The sequence below is a fragment of the Mytilus galloprovincialis genome, chromosome 1, assembly GCF_965363235.1.
Source record: "Mytilus galloprovincialis chromosome 1, xbMytGall1.hap1.1, whole genome shotgun sequence".
In the NCBI taxonomy this organism is placed as follows: Eukaryota; Metazoa; Mollusca; class Bivalvia; order Mytilida; family Mytilidae; genus Mytilus; species Mytilus galloprovincialis.
The window spans coordinates 74,124,247-74,150,445 of NC_134838.1; the positions used below are offsets into that span (position 1 = coordinate 74,124,247).

Genomic DNA, 26,199 nt, shown 5'->3' on the forward strand with positions numbered 1-26,199 from the left:
CTTCCTCGTGTACAACAACAACCATCTACCAAGGAAATCATAATAGTAAATACAAGCATTAGAATATCGAAATGGAAAATTCAACATTAGGAAAATGTAATTATATCTTTTGTCGTTTTGTTTTCAACTGGCAATAATTGGTTACTTTTTAAACGTAAGTCAAGATGTGAGTAACATTTTATCTGTATCTTTGTTTAGTGAGCTTATCTATATAGCAGAAAGTGAGGTTAAATAATACTGCCATCTTCTTTTTTTCCTCCTAAGAATATCCAGCAGAAAAACAATCTCATATGAATAAGGGAACAAATCAGCAAGACAAGGAGCACAGTTGGTACTCATTGTAATGCCGATGGTTTGTAACCAAAAAAAAAACGTCCTCGAAACGTAACACATATGTAGCCAATCTTGAATCAAGCATTCCGATAATGGAAGTTTCAGATACTATTTTGTTTGAATCAGAGTTTTTTTGTCCCTTAGACAAGGTACTTGTATTTTAGTTTGTCATTATTTGTAATGGCCATATAGTACTACAAACAAAGTAAAACCTGTAAATTGTGTCATGGTAGTTAACGAATTATGCAGACCGATTTGTGTCCATTGTTGCATTATAGTAGTTTTCATTCTCAAAATTTCATCTAGGACAAATAGTAGTTTCATTGGCATTCATGTCACATGGTATATTAGTAACTGTAAACGATTATAACACAACATTATTATAATTATGCCTAATGTTTAAGTACGCTAGGCCAATAACATAAAATGATAATAGATAATGCGTTTAAATGCAACTGTCATGTGCTGTTTTTACAATTGATTGCTATCATAGTGCAATCATATCATTTGAATAACTAAAACATATTCGTCATAGCTATTAATATAAAGATATCGATAAGCATTTTAATTTGTTCTCATGTATTACTGGCTAAACAGGATACAGCAAAAATTGTAATTGCCATAATTGCAATTTATTGCACGATGCAGTTCAAGTTGCTGGTGGACTATTAGTCCCCGAGGGTATCACCAGCCCAGTAGCCAGTACTTCGGTACTGGCATGAAAATACGGATTTTTTGTGTTATTAAAATTTGCTGTTACACAATATTAAAAATTATTATAAATTAAGGAATGTATCTCCCTCATGCAAAGCTCTGATTCCTTTCACGAATTTGGCTATACTTTTTGGACCTTTTGGATTATAGCTCTTCATCTTTTATATAAGCTTTGGATTTCAAATATTTTGGCCACGAGCATCACTGAAGAGACATGTATTGTCGAAATGCGCATCTGGTGCAACAAAATTGGTACCGTTGATTTTATTAAGAAAAATTACAAATACTCCAATTTTATGTAATATATTCATTGAATTATGAAATAAAAATACTCTCATGTTATGCTTATTTATAATGCTAACAAATCAGTACAAAGTCATTATATTGTCTTAATTCATCCCCCCTGGTCTCAAACCATTATGACGAGAACAAACAATTGTAATTCTGCGTGTTCCATTCTGGCTTTACTCTTTATTATAGTATATCTCTTTTGGCCATTGCTGTTTTGAAGATTAAAAGATAAGTTGATTACTATAAACTAACTTGTTTAAATAACTACAACACATGTCAATCCTGACACGAAAGCATTGTGTTAAATATATAGTGATAACCTCTGAATGACGCGTTGTTGATACAGTTGTTTCACAAAATAACCTTTTTTTAAGGCAGATCTTTTGTTTTGTTTACCTACTTGTTTCCGTTGAGACATAACTTGGGAATGTTAGTAGCTTACAAGTATTAATACAAATGGATAGCTGCTAAATTAAATATTGAGAAAGACCCTAAATGAAGGGAAATGTAGTACATAATAAAAGTATAAATTTGAACTCGTAAAAGTTCAAGGCATACACATGTTGAAAATATGACGAACAACCCTATAGAATTTTGAATAAAATAGTTCAGCATATGAAATTTTCATTCTAGAAAATATTTTTTGGCGAAATTTAGTTGTGAGAGTAGCCCAGTTTTAGCTGTACAAGGAGTTCCTATTGGAAATTGCATTGTATATATCAACAAAAAGTCAACCTATATTTAAGAAATGATTGATGCCAGCTATACTTTATTGGAGTTTTAACATGGGTAGGCATTATATTCGTGATTATTTTTGTTGATATATACAATGCAATTTCCAATAGGAACTCCTTGTACAGCTAAAACTGGGCTACTTTCACAACTAAATTTCGCCAAAAAATATTTTCTAGAATGAAAATTTCATATGCTGAACTATTTTATTCAAAATTCTGGTGCATCTGACGATTTCAAATGCTGTATTACATGATGATTAAAATTAATACTGAGTGACAATCTTGTTGCATTTGTAAAATGGATTGGAAACCTTAGTGGTATATTGGTAATTACGCCTATTTTTTGATAGGAGAATGGGGTTCGATTCCCTGCTAGGGTCAATCCATTTTATCATAAATATGAAACAATTTTGTCATTTCAGTACAATAGTTATAATTTACCTATACTTTATTTTCTATTTTATCGTCAGATCATATGTTTCAATGAAATTATTATATACATGCCTTTTAACAGGATAGATGAAACGTGTTTTTTCAGAGGGAGGGGTTTTGAAGTTAGAACAGCCAACATGAACGTTGCGGTATCTAGGTCAAATATGTCAATTTCGAATTGTAAACCATTGTTGTCATTGTAAAAGTATTAGTAACAAAATGTGTATCATATTTTAGTGTTTGAAAGTGTCTTAAGTTAATGAAATACATTAAATGCGTATAGCAATTTGATAAAATTCATTTTTCTGCCGTAGTCAATATACGCATGTGTAAACTAATTTTATTGGATATAAAAGTATGGTTTCTTTACAAAGCTAAAGAAGCACGTCATATTAGAATCTTCTATTTGCAATTATCTTATTGATATTTGAAGATTCATAAAATACATGTAGATATATGTGAAGCTGATTTAGTTGGTGCAAATTATTGTTATTCTATATGTGTTTTCCATTTTAACTTCATTTTGTTTTGTCTAAAGAAACCAAAAAAACACGACTGAATCAATCGAAGACTCTTCTTTGCTTTTAAATTGTTAAAACATTGTTTCTTTTGACAAAAAAAGAGGTTACGGTTTTAAATGTTTAGGAGTTATGACTCTTGAAACCTTCAGCAATAGCACTTATAAGTGTCAGAACATTCATTGTTCTGCCATTGTCCTCCATTATAGTTTTGTTTAATATGGCATACATCATTATTCTTGTCATACTGTTCCTTACTGTATTTATTTATCCTATTTAAAGGCAGTAAGCACATAAGTCTTATCTTAAATTGAGTATAAACAATATTTACATAATTCTGCAGTTGTTTAGAAAAAGAAAAAAACAAACATTTGCTATATTTGTACGCTTAGATTTACATATGAGTTATCGATTTGTTCATATTCATTTGATGCTGAATTTGGAATAAGATCCTGATATAGTGATGTGGGGTCCATTCTTATAAGGTCATCATACTGCTGCTCGTTTCTGCATAAAAAGACAAAAAATGAAAGATTGAAAATGTAAATAATGGCAGTTTTACACAATAACTAACACATATAAAAAGAGTGTGTGGGTGGTACATTTTAATTATGCAAATCGTTAGAATTCATTTAAAGGATCATATATATAATGTTCACTGAATTACACAAATATCCTTTGACTTTTTAGGTAAATCATTTTTAAATTTCGGTTAATCAGATTTAAACTAAATTGATGATAACATATTATCGTAAGAACAAAATCTGTATCATTTGACTGCACCAGATGCACATTTAATGTATTGTTATTGATTCGAGATTAAACACTGGAAAGTCCAAAAAAAAAAAATACGTTAACGAGCTAATTAAATCACAGAGGACCACAAACAATATTTCTTTCAGCACAGTAATTATTGGCTACCGAGTAAGTGATACTCCCGGGGAGTAGCAGGTCATTAGCAGATAATGTATTAAGAGGGATAGGCATTGATTCCAATCGTAAATCATCATTTAAAGCCAATAATTCATAAGAATGCATTCACAAATACATAATAATATTTCATCAGTATTCCTTCATCTTTATTGACAGACAACAAGAGGGATGCTAATTTTCGATTGAACATGTTTACATGACAAAGATACAACAAATCAAATAAATATTTCGAAACAAAACACAGCTACAAGATTTGATTGTATCGTATTTTATTTGTTCCACATCTTTGTTTGATGATAAGAATGCAATGCTTCTTCTCTGTATTTTTTATATAGTGGAGAAAAGGTTGACCAAAGTTTGAATTGTAAAACATTATGCTTAAAAAGATAACGTAAATATTTATAAATTGGTTGATATCAAAGTGAATAACAGATGTATGATATCCTCTGGTTATTAGCAATGACGAAAAACTAACTACTTGTGTTTGTATTATCTTATATGTCGCTTAGGTATAAGTGCCATTTATAAACTAACAAAATTGAATTATAGAGTGAAAGAAAATAAAAATGAACAAATTTGATAAATAATCTTGTAAGATGTTTCTGTATGGAACGCCATGACCGCCTTATGTTGATGGTCATCTATATATGCAGTGGTCCCAGCATTATATACATCCGTGACAGCATTAATAACATGCAGTGGTCACAACAGTACATGCTGTTTTTACAACATTATATGCAGTGGTCACACAATTGTATGAAGTGGTCACACAATTGTATGAAGTGGTCACACAATTGTATGAAGTGGTCACACAATTGTATAAGTGGTCACACAATTGTATGAAGTGGTCACAACATTATATGCAGTCGTTCTAAAATTATATGAAGTGGTTAAAACATTGTATGCCGTAGTCACAACATTATACACAGTCTTGATAGAATAATATGCAGTTGTCGGAACATTAATGTTGTCACAGCTGCATATAGTGCTGTGACAACTGAATATAATGATGCCCATTAACATAAGGCAGTTATTGCCTTCGATATTTATGTATCACTTGAAGACACTTTATAATCGAGACTCATATACATGTACAAGAATGTAGAATTCAAGGGTGAAAAAACTTTTCGAAAATAATATACACTTACTGATGTGAGTTATCGTTAGTATTCCTAGTTTCTGCAATAAATATTTATATTACATAATTATCTGAAAGCGATCATCTTCGTGAGAATGTAAATTAAATACAAATACCATCATAAAACTTTATATTTCAACATTTCAAAAAAAATGTTTCTACATTTTAAATACAAAATCTATAAACAAACTCTTACATGTAATGTCCAATCAGATATCTAATAAATATTGAACTTTTTCTTTGAATGACGTCACGTTTAGCTATTACGTTTATGTCAGAAAAGTATTCCTGAAGTTTCCTGGAATTATATTTTCTATCAAATGTTATCGGTTTTTTTTTTGCTTTTTACAATGTATTAGAATTCGTGTAACATTCAGTACTGAATTTAAAGTGTCGCCGTGCCGTCAAGTTGGATTAAATTATCTCAAATATACGTTATACTAAAATAACAGCAGCTTTTTGTTTTATCATATAAGATATATATTGTTATGATTATATAATTATTGTTGTTAAATCTTCTAAAGACGTCTTTTTATGCAATTTGTGATTGGGATGGATGTTGCAATGCGTTGATGTTGATCGCCATTCATAAACATAGTTTGTCAGAAAAACAATCTTAATGAAATACTGCAAATATCAAGATATTCAAGTCACTAAACGATAACAAAAACACTATTGTTTGTAAGGTGACTTATATTTTTTATTTGTTTTGCTTTTTTAGTCTTGATAGTGCCTCGATATTGTGAGTCGATCATCTTTTAACTGAGTTATTCGCTCGTTGTGAAGTAAAATCAACAGTCGAATTTGTCATGGTTTTTGTCTGTCAAACTCATATATGTCGTTCTTTCTTCTAGCATAATTAAAACAATTGGGTCTTACATTTTAGTTGTATTGTATTTTTTCTCATAGTGCCTTTTATATATTGCTTTGACTTTGCTTTATGACTTTGGTCTGTGTCGAAGCCCTAACGATGATGCTAAAGTCTACTTCTTCAGTTTGTGGTGGCGAGTTTCTTATTTATAAACCAATCATGTCTCTTAATACTTGATATAATACAGTTAGCTATTACTAAAGAGGCAATTAAATGGATTTAAAGTCAATGTCAACAGGACTACTTGACACGACCAACTGCAGTCGTCAAAAACTGCAAAATACTATTCCCAGACAAACATTGGAGTAAGCTTAGGAATTTAGGGTGGTATAAAGCTAAGAAAAAATATTGTGCTTTTAATTTGAAATACAAAATGTTCAGAGCGTCTGAACAGTCTCATCATTGATACTCAAAAACGAAAACAAAATCAAGTACGCCGGAATTGCAAAATAGTGGAGCAAATTTTATTTTCCCGCTAATATACTAGAGCCATAATCGTAGCTGCCGATTAACCATACAGTGGATTTTATGGTGTATGTTATAATCAGAAGAAATACAAAATACTAGCTATCTGAACACTTTACTTGTATTACCTTACAACATAAATAATTGTGACCAGAGACAACACAATCAACCAAACAAATACATTTAGAGTAGTACATGTTGTTGCTGATTGCAATTTCATACCAGGATATGGTTTGCAAACAAACATATGATATTATATATATAATTACTTCCAAATAACAAACTCGTGAAACGAAAGAGATATGAATATATGCAGCAGGTAATGGAGGCCTCATTTATGGTTCAATACTAGTAAAACTTGGGTTAAAAGAACGTTATTTTGTTTTTTAGGAATAAAAAAAAACCAACGAGAACATTTTCCTCACCGTAAGTAGTCGTATCGCTTGACGTTGTCCTCTTACCCGTATCTTGTGATGCAATTAATCTGCGCCTGAAAAGTAAAAGACGACACAGTGATGTTAAAGATTTTTAAGATAGGAGGTATGCTAACTTGTCAATAACTGATACAATGACCCATAGTTGCTTTAATCGCTACATTATTTTGGATTAATGTTTCATTAGCAATCCCATTAAATTTCATTTCCTATATAGAGTGTATTACCAACTCGTTTGGTATACCCACAAAGTCAATTCATGTGTTTGTAAATCTGTTATCTAAGATACAAATTTTAATATATTACGTCTGGCATGTCTTCTTCTACACATGCTACATTCGAGAGCTTGAATAAAAATAAAGAAATTGATCATTCATGTATTTTCTTGTATGAAGCATGTGCGTAATTCGTAATTCGAATCTTGCGAGTTAATGGAATGCAATTTGGTTGTATAACTCGGCCAGTCAAATGATACGTGAGATTTTAGCTTATCAAGAGAAAATTTTTCAACCAATAAACGATGAATTGCTAATAACGAATTCTCTTTATAGTGAATACTTTATAAAATTAAAGCTTGAATACCTATCAACTGTGTAACTTCAGACAGCAAACTTCAGAATATACACAGTATTATAAATAGTTATTGAAAAAAATGAAGATATCGATTAATCCACCTGATACAGCAACGTAATAATGTAAAGAACAAATTAAAAAATTAAGATATTACCTAGTAGTGGGAACTATGGACAATCGTAAATAAATTAATGAGTGTCGACTATTTTAAGATGTTCTTCTATTTAACCATTACCTAGTAGTGGGAACCATGGACAATTGCAAATAAATTAATGAGTGTTGACTTTTTTAAGATGTTCTACTATTTAACCATTACCTAGTAGTAGGAACCATGGAAAGTTGATACTATTCATGTTTGGTGTCACCACTGATTTTAACACTACAAGTAGGTGCATTAAACAATACCGCTTAACCTAACCTATATGACTATTATAATATAAGACTTCAAAATTGATTGTTTTCATCAAAATAAGTCTGGTTTAAAACTTCAAGCTGACCTTTTGCAATTGAATAACATTAACGTTATTTCGACATTTTTTTTCCATTTACAGTCAGGAATATGACAGTTGTTATCCATCCGTTTGACGTGTATGAGCTTTTAATTTTTCAACTTTTTTAGAATTTTCCTCGGGGTCGGTGATTTAGTTATTTTTGTTTTTCTGCTGTTTGCTACTGTTTTAAACGTCTTCAAATGATTTCTTGATATTTGTTAAGAATTACGCGACACAGTAAAGTTGATTTAATTTGAATTTATTTGTATGGTAATAAGAATAACCTTATAATATGCCTGGATAAATATAAATATTAAAAGCATGTTTGTGATCGCACAGATAATCCTGATGTTCATCACAGTATGCTAATTAGGTCTTCAGACAAGCCATTTTAAAATTGGTCACATGTCCTCTACTCTTATCTTGCATTGTTTTCTTTGTTAAATGATTTTTCTCTAGTTTAAAAAAAAAACTACAGTTAATTGCCTTATAACAGTAGAACAGAGTATACAAAATAATAGAACGGTCATTAAATCAAAATATTAGTATGGGATGTTAACGTGCCAATGGGTCAATATCGTGAGGATACCAGTTTTCGTGCGATTCATTCTAATGGCCATTCTAAAAGGAAAAAGACTATTGTATTTTGCTGCTAATACGACTTAATGTCTGTTTGTTTTGTTTACACATTGTTGTCAACATTATTGATATTTTTGTGACTGTCATACAAGTGAGAAGTTTAGCTAGCTGTGTAACCAGAGGCTTAATCCACCGTTCGAAATGCCTGTACCCAGTCAGGAAAAAAGTAAAATTACAAAAATATTGATCTCCGAGGAAAATTTAAAACGGAAAGTACTTAATCAAATGGCAAAATCAAAAGCTCAAACACATCAAACGAATAGATAACAACTTTCATATCTCAATGATAATGACAAATGACAGTTGCTTTCCATTCGTTTGATTTATTTATTTAACCTTTTAATTTTGTCATTTAGTAAGGGACTTTCCGTTTATTAATTTTGATTGTAGCTCAGAACTTTTGTTATTTTACTTTCCACTTAACTAAGTTTTAAACTTACTTGTTTAAGATAAATACCGCCACTATTATCAGCACAACAATAATGAAAGCAGCAACACTTCCACCTATAGCAGCCACGTTAGACGTTTCTTCACTTCCTATTTGAAATTCATCTTTAATATAGCACATATAGCATATATCATTTTCCTGACTAAATACAGGACATTTTAATAAATTGTGGGTTGAAAGTCGGACATGTATTAACATTTAAAATTTTATTAACGAAAAGAAACCAGAACGTTATGCATAGCTATACTATTGATCACTTTTTTCTTGGTAAATTTGTCATGTTTATTGTTATATTAAAAATATTATATCAATAGTAAAGATAAGATGATCAGATCGGAATAACATTGACAAAGCTGTCTTGTTAAATTTAATATACTGAAAAATACCTCCACATATTCCAGTAGAAATGTCGCATGTTCCAGTCAAACAAGTACACTTTCCTGTGCAGTTTTTACCGAAATGTCCATCGTCACAGGCTAGTAAAATAATGAAACAAATATTTATATATGCCAATAAAGTAACGGATATTCTTGATTATCACCAGAGTATAAGAAAAGTGTAAAACAATTAATAAACAGTGTGCCTGTCTTGCTCAAATGATATTAAATCTATCGTAGCTAGTTCAAGTAGTTTTAGTTTTAATTGTTTAAAACAGTGGTTATAATAAGAAAACACGTATGTTTATCAAATATATGTAGTGATTCTACTATCCTCATCTTAATTGTGTATAACAAATTCTTCTACATTTGAAAAGCCAGTCAATCAATACAACTGAACATTTTAAAGTGTTTGCAATATTTCGAAAGTACAAACAAATTTTCATGAAAAGTACAAAATCAGAGATGTGGCAATCAAGTAAAAGAGGACAAGATAGTGGTTACGACAACTAATACATATTCATGGAATTACATTTATGAGCTCATGAAACGATGATGAATTGACTCATATGAAAGTACAATAAAAGTATTATATATCATTCTACGTACTTTTATTGCAGTATTTGTCGTCTAGATAACCATGTTCACATCCAGATGTGTTGTAACACAATCCATCAATCCTGTCACACATAGAAAATATACATCCTTCGCAGACATTTTTACAATTTTGACCAAACGTACCACTGTTACATTCTGAAAAAATATCGTGAAATAATCCTACATTTTTGTGTTACTAGTACTACACCATAAAGATTTACCATCTCGTCAGATAATCCAAAAATCTAAACTTTCCAATGTAACTGTCTTTAATACAACTACAAATAAATATCTGGCTAACCGATGTCGTGGTTTCTATAATGCAATGTTTTATAAAGTGTACGATATTGACACGTTTTTACTTCTTGGGAAGTTATAAAAAATGTAAATAAAAGTAATGCTCAGCATGGTTCAGTTTATCTATCACATCAACGAAAAATTCTGAAACGCAATGATATAACCAAAACAAATGCCAACCTTGTTATAAAAACACAAGCATTGTCCAGTATTTGGTTTGTTAATGAATACATTCTTAAACTTATAAATCCTTGGCGAAATGATTGTTTGGAAAAGGCTTTAAGTTATATTATTGTTAAATATGTCGGAGTTGAAAAGAGTAAAACGTACTGACATTTCACCATTTAATCGAATGTAATGTAGCATGTTTCTCTATTGTCATAAAAATTCATAACATCTAATAAAATTAATAGATTTAGCTAACGAAGTCCTTATATTTCAATAAGGTAACTTTATTTGTTAGTGGAAAATTGTTTTAATGTTAATTAGGCTTAAATTAAAAATTGTTTGTTTTTCCCTCTCTGTGATTAAAGTAAGATAACTCTGGTCAATTTTCCTAACATTCAATCATTATGGGAAGATGATATAGTTCTGTTTTCATTTATAGTCTTTTTTAGAAAAGTTCTAATTGTTTTGGGTAGGTCTCAATTACAATTTTACACTCTAGCATTCGGCATCAGTTAGAAGCTTCTGGAATAAAGTGGTGGCTATGGTGTACTGTTTTGTGTTTGTGTTAGGCGTTGTTACACTTCTTTCATGTATTTGTCTTAAGGGGTTGAGTAAAGCAGATAAGTTACATCAGCTTTCTGCTTCATTTGAGTTCTGGCATAATGGTATACACCATATCGATCTTAGAAACAAATGCCTTTACGAGTAGAAGGACGAATGCTGTTGGGCTTTTTTTTATGAATACCACAACTTGAAACAGTGTATTCTTGACAGCATTATTAATGTTTTTCACCGGCATATTGTACCTCAAATTAAAAGTAGGAATATTGCCTTAATAGAGAGCAATTTCATGAACACTTGGAAGATGCTTTTTCTGAGACATAGTCACTTGTTTCAGAATATTTCCCCCTATTTACCTTAATGGTATATTAAAGTATAATAATTACATTAGATGTATGTTTCATTATAATACTTTATTCTGATTGACTAACTGCACATCACGTTTTATTTCTAAAGCAATTGCATTACTCAATAAAATTTACCATTCATGATAACACGTCGTCTCACAATAAAGTGCACAGGGGAATTAAATAAAAATTATATAAACATCGTGTTTTCATGATCATAGCTAAACAAATGTAATTATAAGTATCGAATGCTTAATTTTGTAACTTCATAGGGTTGTAAAAGCGTTGACCGTGCGCACATTTTTAAAATGAAGCACTTCTGCGCTGTATACAAAATGTATTTTTATCAACGCTTTTACACCCCAATGAAGTTACAAAAAGAAGCATTAAATTCATAAATAAAGGAAATTTTTATTCTGAAACGTGTGCCTGTGATCTGTGATCGCTCATCGCTCTAAGAAAGTTTGTGATAATGAAGGCAGATTTCATTGACCTTGCTTATTTTTTGACGTATAAACACGGTATGAATGCTTTCAGTAATGCCCGCGTCACACTGTCCCGATTTTTACGCCGATGGCAACACGATAATAGAAATTTTCAAAATCGGGACTGATCGTATCCAGATCGGGCTATTCGTAGTTCCATCTTTAACCATCGTAGAACCATCGGCCACTTTTTCTAGCCTTCGGGGACAACTTCGGGAAGGGTTCTACAATTTTTTAACATGTTAAAAAATCCCCGAAGGTGCGTCCGATGTTGAGGGTTCGTATTGAGTTCGTATCACCATCATCACCATCGTAATGTCACCGGGAATGCATCTTTGCACATCGTATTGCATTCGTGTTTCCATCGTTTCCATCGGGCAGTTTTGACATTGCGATGTCTACACGAATGAATCACGAAGATACCCGAAGGTCTAACGATGGCAGCACGACTTCGTGAAGACCTCGTAATCCCGTCGTGTTGCCATCGAATAAAAGTACGAAGGCGACAAGATGGAACTACGACGGCAATAAATCCAGCTAAATGTAAGTTAATTTTCGCGCTAAAATACATTTAAAGTGCCATGCGCGATATGCACTGGTCAGTCTAATACGACAGTTAAGAAAGACGTTCACAAAATATGGAGCTCATATCATATGATTCTATGAGAACAAGAAAGGCGACAGCGTTGTTTCTATTAATTCAAATGGAACAAAAAGAGCAGCTATTACAGGCTCAGGATTTACTTTTACAAGTAAAATATTATTTTTTGACAATTTTTCATATCAAGTAACATAATGAAAATCATAAACGCGCCTCGTACACCAACACTGCAGGTACACGTTTATAGGGAAACCAACTTTTTCTGATTTTTTATGTATCGTCTGAGTTGTTGACACACGAATGTTTACTCCATAACCATTTTGTTTTCTATATGTCATATTTTGCCGCATTTGTTGCTTTCCCCACATCCTTCCTTTTGTCTATATTATTATGATATTCTCCTGGAAAGAGCTCTTTTTGAATAAAAGGGATCAACGAATCCATTACCTTACCTTTAAGATAGATCAGTAAACATGGGCATAATTATGGGTGATTATTCAGACTAGTGCACACATTTTACAGTTCAAACAAGGCAATGCCGAGCGTGGCATCCCCTCGTATGTAACATATTGGGGACAAATATGGACACTATATTTGTATATGACACATGCAGAAAATTGTAAATTGAATATGCATATTTGATACATAAACTATTTTTTTAGAAATCAACCAAAACATTCAGTAACTGGAAATACCTTTAATATTGTCTTTAGAACCAGCAGGTTAAAAAATGAGCAACCAATTTCCTGTGTATTATGCTATTTCAAGGAGAAAAAACAAGTCCATCTGCATGACCTTGACCTTTGGTCTTGAACGTAACAAATGTCAGATCATTACAAGGAGGAACAATATACCAAATGTGGTTAAAATCTTTTGAAGCATATTGGTTTTAGAGTGTCCACAATGGCGACATTGCCTTGTATTACAACTGCCACTGTGACCTTGACCTTTGAACTTTAAAGTCAATAGCGCTTAAGATATTCTTAACGAGTAACACCATACCAAGTTTTGAGCAGTTTGGTTCTAGAGTCTCCATAACAATTGTATCTACACGCAACTTACATGTAGTAGGCGAGGGGATAATAAACTAAGTTTTATAAGAATTAGACAAAAAGATCGATTTCCCGCCATGCATGGCAGACTTGTACAGAAACGATATGTTGTCGTAATTCTGTTCGTATCTTTTAGACATCGTATGGCCATCGCGCCATCATCGTAATCCATCGTGTAGCCTTCGTAATCCATCGTGTAGCCTTCGTGATCAATCGTGTAGGCTTCGGCTGAGATATGAAGCTTAAATATCCGTCTTCGGTTAACCTTCGTATGTCCATCTTTTGCTATCGTATATAATTGCGGCACCATCGTATAGACTTCGTTATTCATCGTACTTGCTTCGGTCACTTTTTGGTATTTTAACGAGATCGGGACCAACTTCGTACGAACTTACAATTTTCGCATTCGGGTGTCCATCGTATATAAAAATTGGGACAGTGTGACGCGGGCATAAACAACAAAAAAACATATTTATAAGATAACAAAATAATTCTTTATATTGGTATATATTAATTTTAAACATTTCAAAACAAATAAAAGAAATTATAGATATACATAAATGTCTTTGATCAACTAATGAAAAATTCGAGAATCTAGTATATTACAGATTTTGAAACGATTTTAAATTCAATAGAAAAACTACATGCATAAGATAAATTTATAACCCTGTTCAAGGTAGATACTGACGACTAATGAATGCTAACCACAGTAAAGAATATTTGTTTGAAATTTTTTAACACTTACTCAGAAAAATGTTCGAACTGCTTGACTTTCAAAGCCCGTAATTAACGTGTTTACACACTGATATAATATGGTTGTTAAACATTACAAACCTGTAATCGTAAAAGACACTATACACCTCGTGCGCTTGCATTAACTTATTCAAAAATATATTTATTTCAAGCTTAAATATTTCGACATGTTGTTTACGTTTTATAAATTTTCTAATTGTGTCACAAATTTCGGTTAAGATTTTACTAAATACTAATATCCTGATATCGTCAGGTAAATATGCTATGTAATGTCTTTTAATTGGTTTATTTATTAGCAATGGAAATGCAATGTTCTAAATTTTAATTGCAATGCGTTCTCGTTATATAATCATGACTCATTTTGTGTATCAGAAACCGTACAAAATGCACTGATGTCGAAGTGTAAATTATATATTATTTAAGTAAGTAAGTTCGGTAAGGGCCATATTTGGCCCCAATTATACAGTTCATAGTTACAAGGTAATACATGTTTAAAGTTGCCCTAAAGACATGTTAGAAAGTTAAACAGAACTGTTTTTGTCAAAGTTTAATTCTAACACGTTGATTTTTACATCCAAAAAAGGTCAAGATAAGGGATTTTGATGAAATGTGACAAAATCAGCTAGATTTCAACAAATAAAGGACCAGGAAACATAGAGCGCAGGCGTCGACAAGCTTAAGATTCAAATAAGACATGTGAAATGTCTTCACAAACATTATTTGAAAAGATCTTTGTTGTCGACGTATGCGCTCTATGTTTCCTGTCCAATACTCTATGGAAATTCTACCATTTTCGTTGATTTTTTCGTGAAAAATCAATATGAGTACAACTTGTGACGTCATAATGAAACGCAGAAACGTAAAATTTTCAACAGAATGGGTTATATCCTAGCTAGTCAATGTATTATCTATAATTTATCGTGATATTGGTCGATAAATACGAATTTTAAATTTACGCTAAAAAAGGGGGCCATTTTGGGACTTTATCGAACATACTCCATTAGAATATATGATATGAGTGCTAACGAGAAAAGTTTCTAAGAGGCTTCAATGAATCAGATTGAAGGAAAGATAGACCATTTACCGGCTTAAAAAACTAGAACATCCTATACCGCATGGTCAACTACTAGTATATAAGGCCTCGAAGTTTGAGTATGCATATGTTCGCAGATTGTCTATCAGTCTGCAAAATTGTGAAGTTTTAATTTGTGAATGATTTCATAATTGGTAAAAAATGAGTAGTTTATTATCATACAACATATTTGTGTTTGAAAAGATGGCAGCACCTAATGGAAATTGTAATTTGTACTAAAAGTTTTATTTGTCTTGGACGAATAAAGTATTAAACATAAGCTTTAACAGCTTTACCGGGATAACATTTTGTTTAAAATCTAAATTTATATCGTAGACATAACATACGCGTCAACAAGTTCAAAGAAGTTAAAGTGGATAGAAACCTAATACTCTAACTTTGAAAGGGTGTGTCGCAAAGCATTACAAATATTTGAATGTTTTACCAAAATACGGACGAATATTGTTTATATGATTGATGTGAAAGGTGGACTTGTAATGAAGTACCATATTATCATTCAGACTGACAACGTTAATTTGCTGAGATTTTCAAATATGTTCGATTGGAACCTACATGAACACATGAAAATAACTCATATTTATGTTTTTAAATCATTATGCAAGAGCAACCTTCCACAATTAAGGTAGATCCCGAATCGCATGATTCAAAGCAGTCGAATAAGTCAATTCTGTATTTTCTAATTTGAAATGATAAAAAAAAATGTTCCCTATTTTTATATATGTCTGCTTTGTCATTATGTTAATACAAAATGGTATTGCGTTTTATAAAGTGTTGACTTAATATTCGTATTTGCCTTACTGGGACATTTTCAAAAGAATTTTTGTTCATCCATATTTTTAAAATCCGAGCATTTTACTATTTTGGATATGTCTTACCTTGGTTACATGATTTACTATGGAAACCCGCCTCACAGCCTCCAGGTGGACATGTTCCATCCGCCTTACTGCAAGTTGCGATAAGACAGTAGCATTTAATTGCGCAACCAATACCAAATTCTCCATCGTCGCAAGCTGAGGTAAAATAAAGCGTAGTTTTCAATAAAATATTAAAAATTCAAAAATATTCTTATATAAAGGCTTTCTATTTGTACACCAATTTCCTATTACAAGTTTTCATCAACTGCTTGTAACATTAGACAACAGCGATTGTTCTTGTAGTGATGGTTTACCGAGTTTGATAGTTTTACCGAGTGATCTTTACAAAACTGGTTTAGACAGACCCTGCACCACTGACTTCAAAACCTGCTGATAGCAGCTTAGTGTATGTCATATAAGTATCAAGGGCAAACTATATTGACAGTTCTTCCAGTTAAATCCACCTTTGAATCAAATCAGCATCCGTTCTTAATCGTGGTTTATACATATAAATTTCCAGATTGTTATAGTTGAAAATTATTCAAACGTCTACGATTATTCAGAAAAGTAAAATGCCTATACTCATTGCGAACTAAATCATTAAGAGTTTAAAGGTTATTAAAAGCATATTGCAAACCTGTATTTCTATGTTAACCAAATGTATGATATCTTGTATTTACGTTCATATGATTATAATTCATTCTTCGAAATTGCCGAACAGTTTTTATATAACGTTACTTACATAAGTCGCATTTTGCGGTTTGTTTGTAACCAGGATTACAGCTAGTGGTGTTATCACACAACCCACTAACATGATCACACATACTTGATACACATCCCTCACAAAATCCAGAACAGTTTCTCCCAAACTGACCATTAGGACACGCTGAAAATATGTATACACATTTTCACATCAAAATATATCTATACATATTTAACAGGACACTTTATTCTGTTAGTCGACAGATTAATTTATACGTACTTTCTGCGGTCGAGATTTGTGCATATTGTATGTAAATGTATTTAACATTAATTAAATTTCTCATTATTTGAGAGAGAAAAAAATGAATCGCTGAAATAACTGACACAGTTATACCTAAACATGTGAAGGTGGTAAGGGAATAAACCATTGATTAATAGTAGAATTGAACAGTTTGTGTATTTCTAACGTCAAATGTACAAGTTCAAGTTAACGGTCCTAATATGTAACTTCTAAATCTCAAGAAATAACGTCTGTTTGTGATTGAATAAAAGGTAATGATTTAGACTTTTTTTTGTGGAAAATAAGGAACAAACTTTTTGAACAATTGAATGCCTGCCATCCATCCTTGCATCCACCAACGCATTTGCCGGTAACGTGATTGCATTTAGTATTCCAACAGTTTGCTGAACACTGTTCAAGACAATCTTTGCCGAATGAACCATTATTGCATTCTGTAAGATAAAATTTACTAAATAAAAATGCATATGAAACACTTAACGGAAAAATAATTCAACACGTTAGCTATATATACAATTAGACAAAACAATGTGTTGTTCGTCTTCACAATTCTTATTACTTTATTTTGTTTATTTTTCGAATGAAAATATCCGAGAAAGACATAAAAGAAACTAACAGCTGAGTAATGGTGCAAAGACTACTAAAGATTAAGCAACGCAAACTTAAGCGAAACTGAAAATAAACTAAGGTACTCCGCAAGTGTGAGAGATCCATCTGTTAAGTAGCTTGAGACCTCTTATAAACTTATTCATAATTTACGATTGAATATACAAAAAAAAAATCTAATGCTTATTTATGTTCAAAAATCAAATATTTCTTAAACCTTTTATTGATAAAAATGTGAAGAGGGCTCAAAAATGTTTAAAGGTTTTGCCAAAATAAAGGGTATCTACTTTAAATTCAGAATTCCCTTTTCTATATGAATCTGAATTTGCAGTCAGATGAGAATGTTGGCACCATGATGAAAGCGTTACGGACAACCAAAGATACTGAAAGCAATACCAATCTTGTTTCTGTCATGTGTGCTTTTAACGCACGTAGGTTGACTTAAGTGTAAACAATTCATACAGCATAACTATAATTTTACATTTGTTGACACTGCAAGAAGACTAGCTCAGTTGTCAATATGTCGTGACTTAATAATGTTGACCTTAAATCATATGGTTTAACATATCTTTGGAAAATATGAATAATGGAGATTTTGGTTAACATCAATGGGACCAAAAAGAATTAAAAAAAAAACAACATCTAAATAGAAAAAATTAATACATGAATAGTTGGTATTCCAAAATGTAAAGCGTAAACTAGTACTTTACGATAAATTAACTAATACAATAGATTGGTTTCAGTCCCCGATATCGTTTGAGGTACATATTTGCTTTGTGAATTCTAAGGTGAAAATCCTGTTTGCTTTTTAAAAATCGTCAGTAACTATTTTGTGTTATCATTTCTATGAAGGTATTTGATATTTGTCATTAGTTTAACATCATTTTCGTTATTCGCTTTTATTGTATTGTTAACACATTGATACACAATACATTTCACTCGACTTTATGTAACCTTTTTGCCGCTATAAATGTATAAGAAAAAAAAACATATGTTTTACCGTTTTCACATTTATCCCCAGTCCATCCATTCATACAACCAAGTATACAAATCCCGCTTTCAAGGTCACATGGTCCATTACAATTTTGGGGGCACGCTGTAATACAGAGCCGACCATAATGTGTAGGTGGGCAACCTATTACAAGAATAGAGTCGAAATAATTGTGTAACCACATTGATGCCTCAATGTGTATTACATCATAAAAGATTTTTACTGAGCAATTTTAAAAATAACTCATACCGTATAACAGAAGTTGAACTTTCAGCTTTTGATGCTGACCATAACAGCAGCAATAAAAAACGAACCTACCTGAGAGAGATTCGAGCTGATTATCAGTAAAATAGGAGGGTTTGACGAAGTTTTGGCAGTTGTTATCTAATAGTTCATTCTATTGTTACATTGTTTTTTTGCTTTTGTTGAATTTCTGTGTTCTGTTATTTCGTTGTATTCCTTTTATAGTTGATGTGCCCCCTAGGTTTAAGTTTGACACCCGGATTCGTTTTCTCTCAATCGATTTATGACTTTTTAACAGCTGTATGCTACTGCTGCTTTTTTTCTCACATGTTCATTGACAAGTCGAGGTTTACAATTCAAATCTTTGTAATCAAGTGAACTGTTGAACAATGATTATAGATTCCTAGTAAGTTAACCACAAAACATCAAACATTGGCTTGATAAATTCTTCTACCGCGTTGTTTTGTCGCTGATTGCTTTTACCAACGAAGTACCGATGAAGGCTAGAATTCCGACTGCCTTTTCATAATGATTGTGTGTTAAATAGAGGGGCTATTTGGCTCATTTGGGTGGATTCCTGAGGGACAGTTGACAAACAAAATTATTGAAAAATTTACCTAACACAAAAAAGTGCAACTTAAGAAGGAACCCTCTCCGTCGGGTTGACATAATTAGGAAATTTTGTAGTCGCAATTAAAGGAACATCGTTGCCACATCAGGAGAAAGAACATTAAACTGCAGTAGTTTGTATTAAATCAAAATTTACTATGTTTGAGAAATATGTAAGAATAGTCTTTACAATCTAGTCAAAATTGTTTGCATTTATTTTTATTGAGACTTCCTAAACGTTTCAACTGTGAATATACAACCATTTCAAAACGTTGTGTTTTGTTTCTCCTATATGTAAAAACACGCACCTATAATCCCAATTTCACATAGCTCATGTTCTGTAACTGGGCTGTTAACTGGAGGTATATAAGTTAGGACTCTAAAAACAACGTCAAAGTAGATATTAGTAGGTAGAGATGTCCCATTGTATAACACAGTTCCACTATTCCATGTATTGCTGTCATTTGAAGCGTAAACAGTATGATGACCCTCTGTTGTTGTTCCATCTAAAATAGAAAGCATAAATGCATGTTTCATTTCACTTTCCAAATATAAACTGACTGATACATGAGATAACAGTATAAAATATAAGGAGACATTTCAATTTAACAAAATGAAAAAGAAATATTACAACAACAACCACTGAACTACAGGCTCCTTAATTGTGGCAGGCGCGTAAATGATGTGTATATGTAAAAGCAAGTGTGTGAGCTTTCTTTTTTTTTAGCCAAGGACCGTGTTGATGAAAATAAATGCAAACAATACAAATTAGATATAAATTGCTTACCTCAATAGATCAGCACAAAAAAACAGATAAAACTAATAAGACACATGGCACCGATTTCAGACAATTCAAAGGCTAGTTCAAAGACATTTATAAATAATAAATTAATAATGATCTGCCTCTCTACGGTATCAAACAGTACACATATCATGCATATGACGTATTTAGAATAAAGACGTCAACAACAGATTAAGAAACCTTGTTACAACGCCAACACACTGGTAAACTGTCTCGATAGGATATAGATTAATGAATGCTCATAATTATACATTATTATGTAGTTATGTTTTGATTTGGAAAAATGTATTTCATTAGCGAAAATAACATTATTTAAAATTTGATTACGTTGTTTAATTGATGACAATGGAACTGCAAGGACATATTATGATATGCAAATTAACTATTCTCTTTTAATTTTTTAATTAGAATAGAAGCTCCATACAAATCGTGTTTGAACAACTAGACCAATGAAATATTTTCTTACGAATATAAAAAAGATGTGGTATGATTGCCAATGAGACAACTATCCACAAAAGACCAAAATGACACAGACATTAACAACTATAGGTCACCGTACGTTCTTCAACAATGAGCAAAGCTCATACCGCATAGTGAGCTATAAAAGGGCCCGATAAGACAATGTAAAACAATTCAAACGAGAAAACTAACGGCCTTATTTATGTAAAAAAATGAACGAAAAACAAATATGTAACACATAAATAACGGCAACCACTGAATTATAGGCTACTGACTTGGGACAGGCACATACATAAATAATGTGGCGGGGTTAAACATGTTAGCGGGATCCCAATCCTCCCCTGGGACAATGGTATAACAGTACAACATAGGAACGAACTATAAAAATCAGTTGAAAAAGGCTAAACTTATTAGATGGACAAAAAATACAGGTGGACGTGGCCCGGTACTTATACATCCCGACACAAAAAGACACAATGAACAGATCTGAGAGTACTCACAGTTATCTGACAGCTAGTTCAAAGCCACTAACAACTAATAAAAAAATCATGCAACTAAGAGTAAACTATCAATCCGTACACATCCAACACTTCAATCTGCAAATAGCTGGTTTTGACAGGATTGCTAACTTTAGGGTATGAAACAGATCAATTAAAGGAAATTACATTTATATGAAATTTTACTGAATTATACTATTTACCGGGTTTGTAATACAATTAGCAACACCACGGGTGCCACATGTGGAGAAGGATATGCTTTCCCGTCTGGAGCATCTGAGATCACCCCCAATTTTTAGTGGTTGTTTTGTGTGTTACTCTTTGGTTTTCTATGTTGAGTCATATGTACTATTATTTGTCTATTTTTTCAAATTTTAGCGATGGCGTTGTCAGTTTATTTTCGATCTATGAGTTGGACTGTCCCTTTGGTATCTATTACTCCTCTTTTATAAATTGTGCGGATAATTAACAAAGAGAACCACTAATTTGCATCTTTCATTTTAACATGATTATAAAAGTGTATATAAGCAAAAATATGCTACACATTTTGTGTATGTAACAACGTTACATTCTGAAATGGAGGCACGTACACTCCACAGGAGTAACCTTTTAACCTCAGGTTCGACAAAACGCCAAAAATAAAATTGACTAGTTGATGTTTGCCTACGTCGATTTAGCAAAACATTAATCTATGCTTTTTTAGTTGACTATCATCAGGCTTAGACATACCTTTATGTACATTTTAATGTTCAATTGAAATATTGTAAATTTTGACCGTACACATTTAGCATTTAGCGGGTATAATTGAACTTTATACTTTATAAAAGCAGACGATCAATAATGTCTTCCTATAAAAAAAAATTGAAACAATCTAAAACGAACTACGATTTAAATCCTTTATTCGTTAAGTTTGAGTTTGAAACAGACCAACACATTGATTTAAGTTGCTCATGGAGTACACGTACAGCAATGTGTGTGTATTTTTGAATTTTGAAATCACTTCCAAACAGCACATGATTAAAGTCTGTAAATTGTTCATTGGAATAATATTGCAACATCTATGTACACTAATATTTTGTAATTATATATCAATAATGTACATGTATATTCATATCAATTTTATGATTTGATCATTTTATTAAGGTTCAATGCGTTCAATAAGAAAACAATCTTACAACGTGAACTGGTGGTTTTTACAAGTGTGAAATTGAAAATTAAATAGAAAATAATTTTGTCAGTTGATTTATAATTAGTGCAGCCTTTTTAGGACTAAAAAAATGTTAAAACATTACTGACAGTAATGACAAGAAACTCATATTTTGATACATTCGTTGACGGCAAATCAACCTTGATTTGGAATGCAGTATAAGCTTCATTACCATATGCAACATTTAAAATCACATTGAAAATCATTCAGGAAATTAGCGGAACAGTATTTTAAATTCCAAGACAGTGAATATGAAGGTGATATTAAAAACAAAAAAACTGTAAACAATTATGATTAAAAGCGTGTATTTGACTTTATTTTAAAAGTTTCCCCATGTAAATATCCAAAAGGGATAAAAATATGTTTTTTTTCAAGTTACATACCTGCTAAAATGATATACATTCCTGTTGCAATACTTTTTTCCTTAAGGTCAACATGAAATCTAAAATTAGAACCTGTGGTTTTGGCACATGTTGTTTCAATTCCATCATTTGCTAGACCAGCATCTGTACTACCACTTGGAACCAGCCATGCCAGACCATTATATGCTATGTTATCTATGATAAAAATAAATACCAGTAAGATTTATGTTTTTATATGAACATGAAATAAGAATAAACATATGTCAATTGATATAAGGAGACGTATGTATTGAGCGCACCAGGGACATAGACACTATGGCTAAAATTAAACTTATTGGTTAAATGCATTTATTTGCTTTTAAAAGCAAAAAAATATGACAGATACAATAAACATTTAAATGGCATTCATAAATATATATTGAAAAGCAAATATAATCATATATGTAAGATTTAAGAAAAAAAATAACAAATGATCGATCCGGTCTCTTTAAAAGAGCTCATTGGTTAAAAAATAAATATGCAGGTTTGTTTTGATAGAAAAAGTTATTGTGACAAATCTTAACTAAAATATATATTTGTTTATTTGAAACAGATTTTTGCATGAAAGACAGGAGTATCTGTAAAAAAAAACCTATGATCGTGTACCTTTGACGTCAAAAGTATTGGAAGCCAAAGAGACGGTTGTTATGATAAAGACAAAAATAATATTCAAAACTATTTTTGTTGTTAAATTTGCCGGTTGATGTTTCAACCCTAGGTTCGATTAGAGTCAAAACGTAACATATATAGCATGCAAAACACGTTATATCATTTGTCACTAGGTGTTTTACTTAATCGCATAGCATAGAGGCTTCATAAAGATACGGTAAATGAGTAACCTTTAATGTTTTTATGAATGCTAAATATAGAATTTCCTGAATTACAAAGTATGAATAATATTAATACACAATTACCTACACTTGTTACAATACCTTCCTGTTCGACTTTTCTTACAACCATCAGTACAATCTGCAGTATCTTTATTGCAAATGTCATTTAAACAGTTTTCAGCATTGCACCCCCAAACACAAGATCCATTTCCAGGGTAACAATTTCGCTCTATACAATTTTCGGGACAAAACTGTTCACAAGTACTCCCCCAACGACCCTTTTCACATCCTAAAAAAACAAATTTCGTATGCTTTTCTTTATATGTATCTTTCATTTTAAAGATCGAGACACAAAAACTATTTGTGTTAAAAACATTATGTTACAGAGATCTGGTTCCTTAACATATTAGCTAGTACGCCATATTTTATAATACAAGGGTTTGGTACCATTAAATAGTTTAAACCCGCTACAATTAATTGCACCTGTCCTAAGTCAGGAATATGATGTTCAGTAGTTGTCGTTTGTTAATGTAGCTCATAAGTGTATCTGATTTTCGTTTTTATATAAATTAGACCGTTGGTTTTCCCGTTTGAATGGTTTTGCTCTTTTCTAGTATTTTTTGGGACCCTTTATAGCTTGCTGTTCGGTGTGAGCCAATGCTCCGTTTTGAGGACCGTACTTTTACTCTTACTTTAATAAATTGTGACTTGGATGTAGATTCATCTCGTTGGCACTCATACTTCATTTTCTAAATCAAGTCAATAAGCAAATCAAAAGGTCAAATAGATCAAACGAATAGATAACAACTGTCATATTCCTGCATTGGAACATGTCTTTTCCTATGTAGAAAATGGTTGTTTAAACTTGATTTGATGGCTAGATAAACCTCTTACTTGTATAACAGTCACATAAAATTACATTTTATTGACACCGATGTGTCGACAAAATAAACAAACATAATATGTAAATATTAAAAAAAAAATAGTGGTACAAATTTACATTATCTTGTGCAAATATGACCTAATATAGTTTACTTCTCCGTATGCATTTACTTATTACTTATTACTTATTGCGCTTCTCCCGTATATCTTACTTTTAAACATTTAAACCAGTTTTTTCTTTGCTTTATTTCAAACGATGTTCATACAGATAACAGACAACATTTGTTGAATCACAAACTTTAGAAATACCCTTTAGAGCTGTAACCAATAAACATGTGAAAATTATAGACAAGCACAGCTAAGTACTGAAATGAACTTGAGCTTGTGTTACATATAATTACGTATCTGTACACATCCATATTAAACCTACCATTAATGACAACGTAACATAACTCAACAACAGGTCCATCCTTGCGACCATCTGGTTCTGTAGATCCTTTATCATCGTAATATATGACATATTTGCCCAGTTCATAACAAGGAATTGTCTGTGTAATGTTTGGTTCACCAGGACCAGGATCTGCATAACAGAGATGATCTGTCGGTGGAATAGTTGATGCATTGGATACATATAGTTTGAATCCATCCATTCGTCGAGAAACTGTTATAAAAAAATAATTTATTATAAAACTGTTTGATCCTTTATAAATAATTCATAGAATTTACCACAGTCCTTAACCACAAAGAATAAATAGACATATAAAATGTATGTGTCCAAAACACTTTTTAAAAATTTACCTCCGTCAGCAACGCAAAGGAAAAAATAATAAAATCCAGCAAATGGATGAGTACCAAAACATGCTATAGTTTTAAAAAGCCGGACTGAAGTATTGGCTGAAAAAAATGTTGTATTTGACATTTATTTATTGATTGAAACTGTAATTAAAACTAGAGGCTCTAAAGAGCATGTGTCGCTCACTTTGGTCTATGTGAATATTTAACAAAGGACGCAGATGGATTCATGACAAAATTGTATTTTGATGATGGTGATGTGTTTGTACTCAACATTCTTGCTGCTTACAATTATCTCTATCTATAATGAACTTGGCCCAGTAGTTTCAGTGGAAAATGTTAGTAAAAGTTTACAAATTTTATGAAATTTGTTAAAAATTGACTATAAAGGACAATAACTCCTTAGGGGGTCAATTGACCATTTTGGTCATGTTGACTTATTTTTAGGTCTTACTTTGCTGTACATACTTGCTGTTTACAGTGTTTATCTCTATCTATAATAATATTCCAATATAATAGCAAAAATCGGCAAAATTTCCTTAAAATTACCAATTCAGGGGCAGTAACCCATCAACGGGTAGTCCTTTTCATCTGAAAATATCAGAGCAAATAGATCTTCACCTGATAAACAATTTTACCTCGTGTCAGATTTGCTCTAAATGCTTTGGTTTCAGAGATATA

General features: G+C 31.7%; 1 protein-coding gene across 1 annotated transcript; it reads right to left on the reverse strand.

The window, feature by feature from the left end:
- Positions 1-3,010: 3,010 nt before the first annotated feature.
- On the reverse strand, positions 3,011-25,381 carry LOC143082356 (uncharacterized). Its single transcript, XM_076258391.1, has 13 exons — positions 25,157-25,381; positions 23,933-24,133; positions 22,997-23,170; positions 19,957-20,154; positions 17,496-17,633; positions 16,942-17,085; positions 16,221-16,355; positions 10,001-10,144; positions 9,401-9,490; positions 9,007-9,103; positions 6,855-6,919; positions 5,104-5,134; positions 3,011-3,529 (listed from the first exon to the last, which is right to left on the reverse strand). Exons 1-13 carry the CDS (start codon positions 25,374-25,376, stop codon positions 3,397-3,399), a joined length of 1,770 nt encoding a protein of 589 aa, XP_076114506.1. The 5' UTR covers positions 25,377-25,381; the 3' UTR covers positions 3,011-3,396.
- Between the last annotated feature and the right edge of the window lie 818 nt (positions 25,382-26,199).

What these genes read in the sequence shown, in the direction of transcription:
- LOC143082356 (XM_076258391.1), bottom strand. Translation starts at nt 25,376, where the DNA reads ATGGATGGATTCAAACTATATGTATCCAATGCATCAACTATTCCACCG. An exon ending in ATGTTACGTTGTCATTAATG is followed by an intron (nt 24,134 to 25,156) that starts GTAGGTTTAATA and finishes TTGTTTTTTTAG; the next exon opens with GATGTGAAAAGGGTCGTTGG. An exon ending in GCGGTATTTATCTTAAACAA is followed by an intron (nt 6,920 to 9,006) that starts GTAAGTTTAAAA and finishes TTTACTTTTCAG; the next exon opens with GCGCAGATTAATTGCATCAC.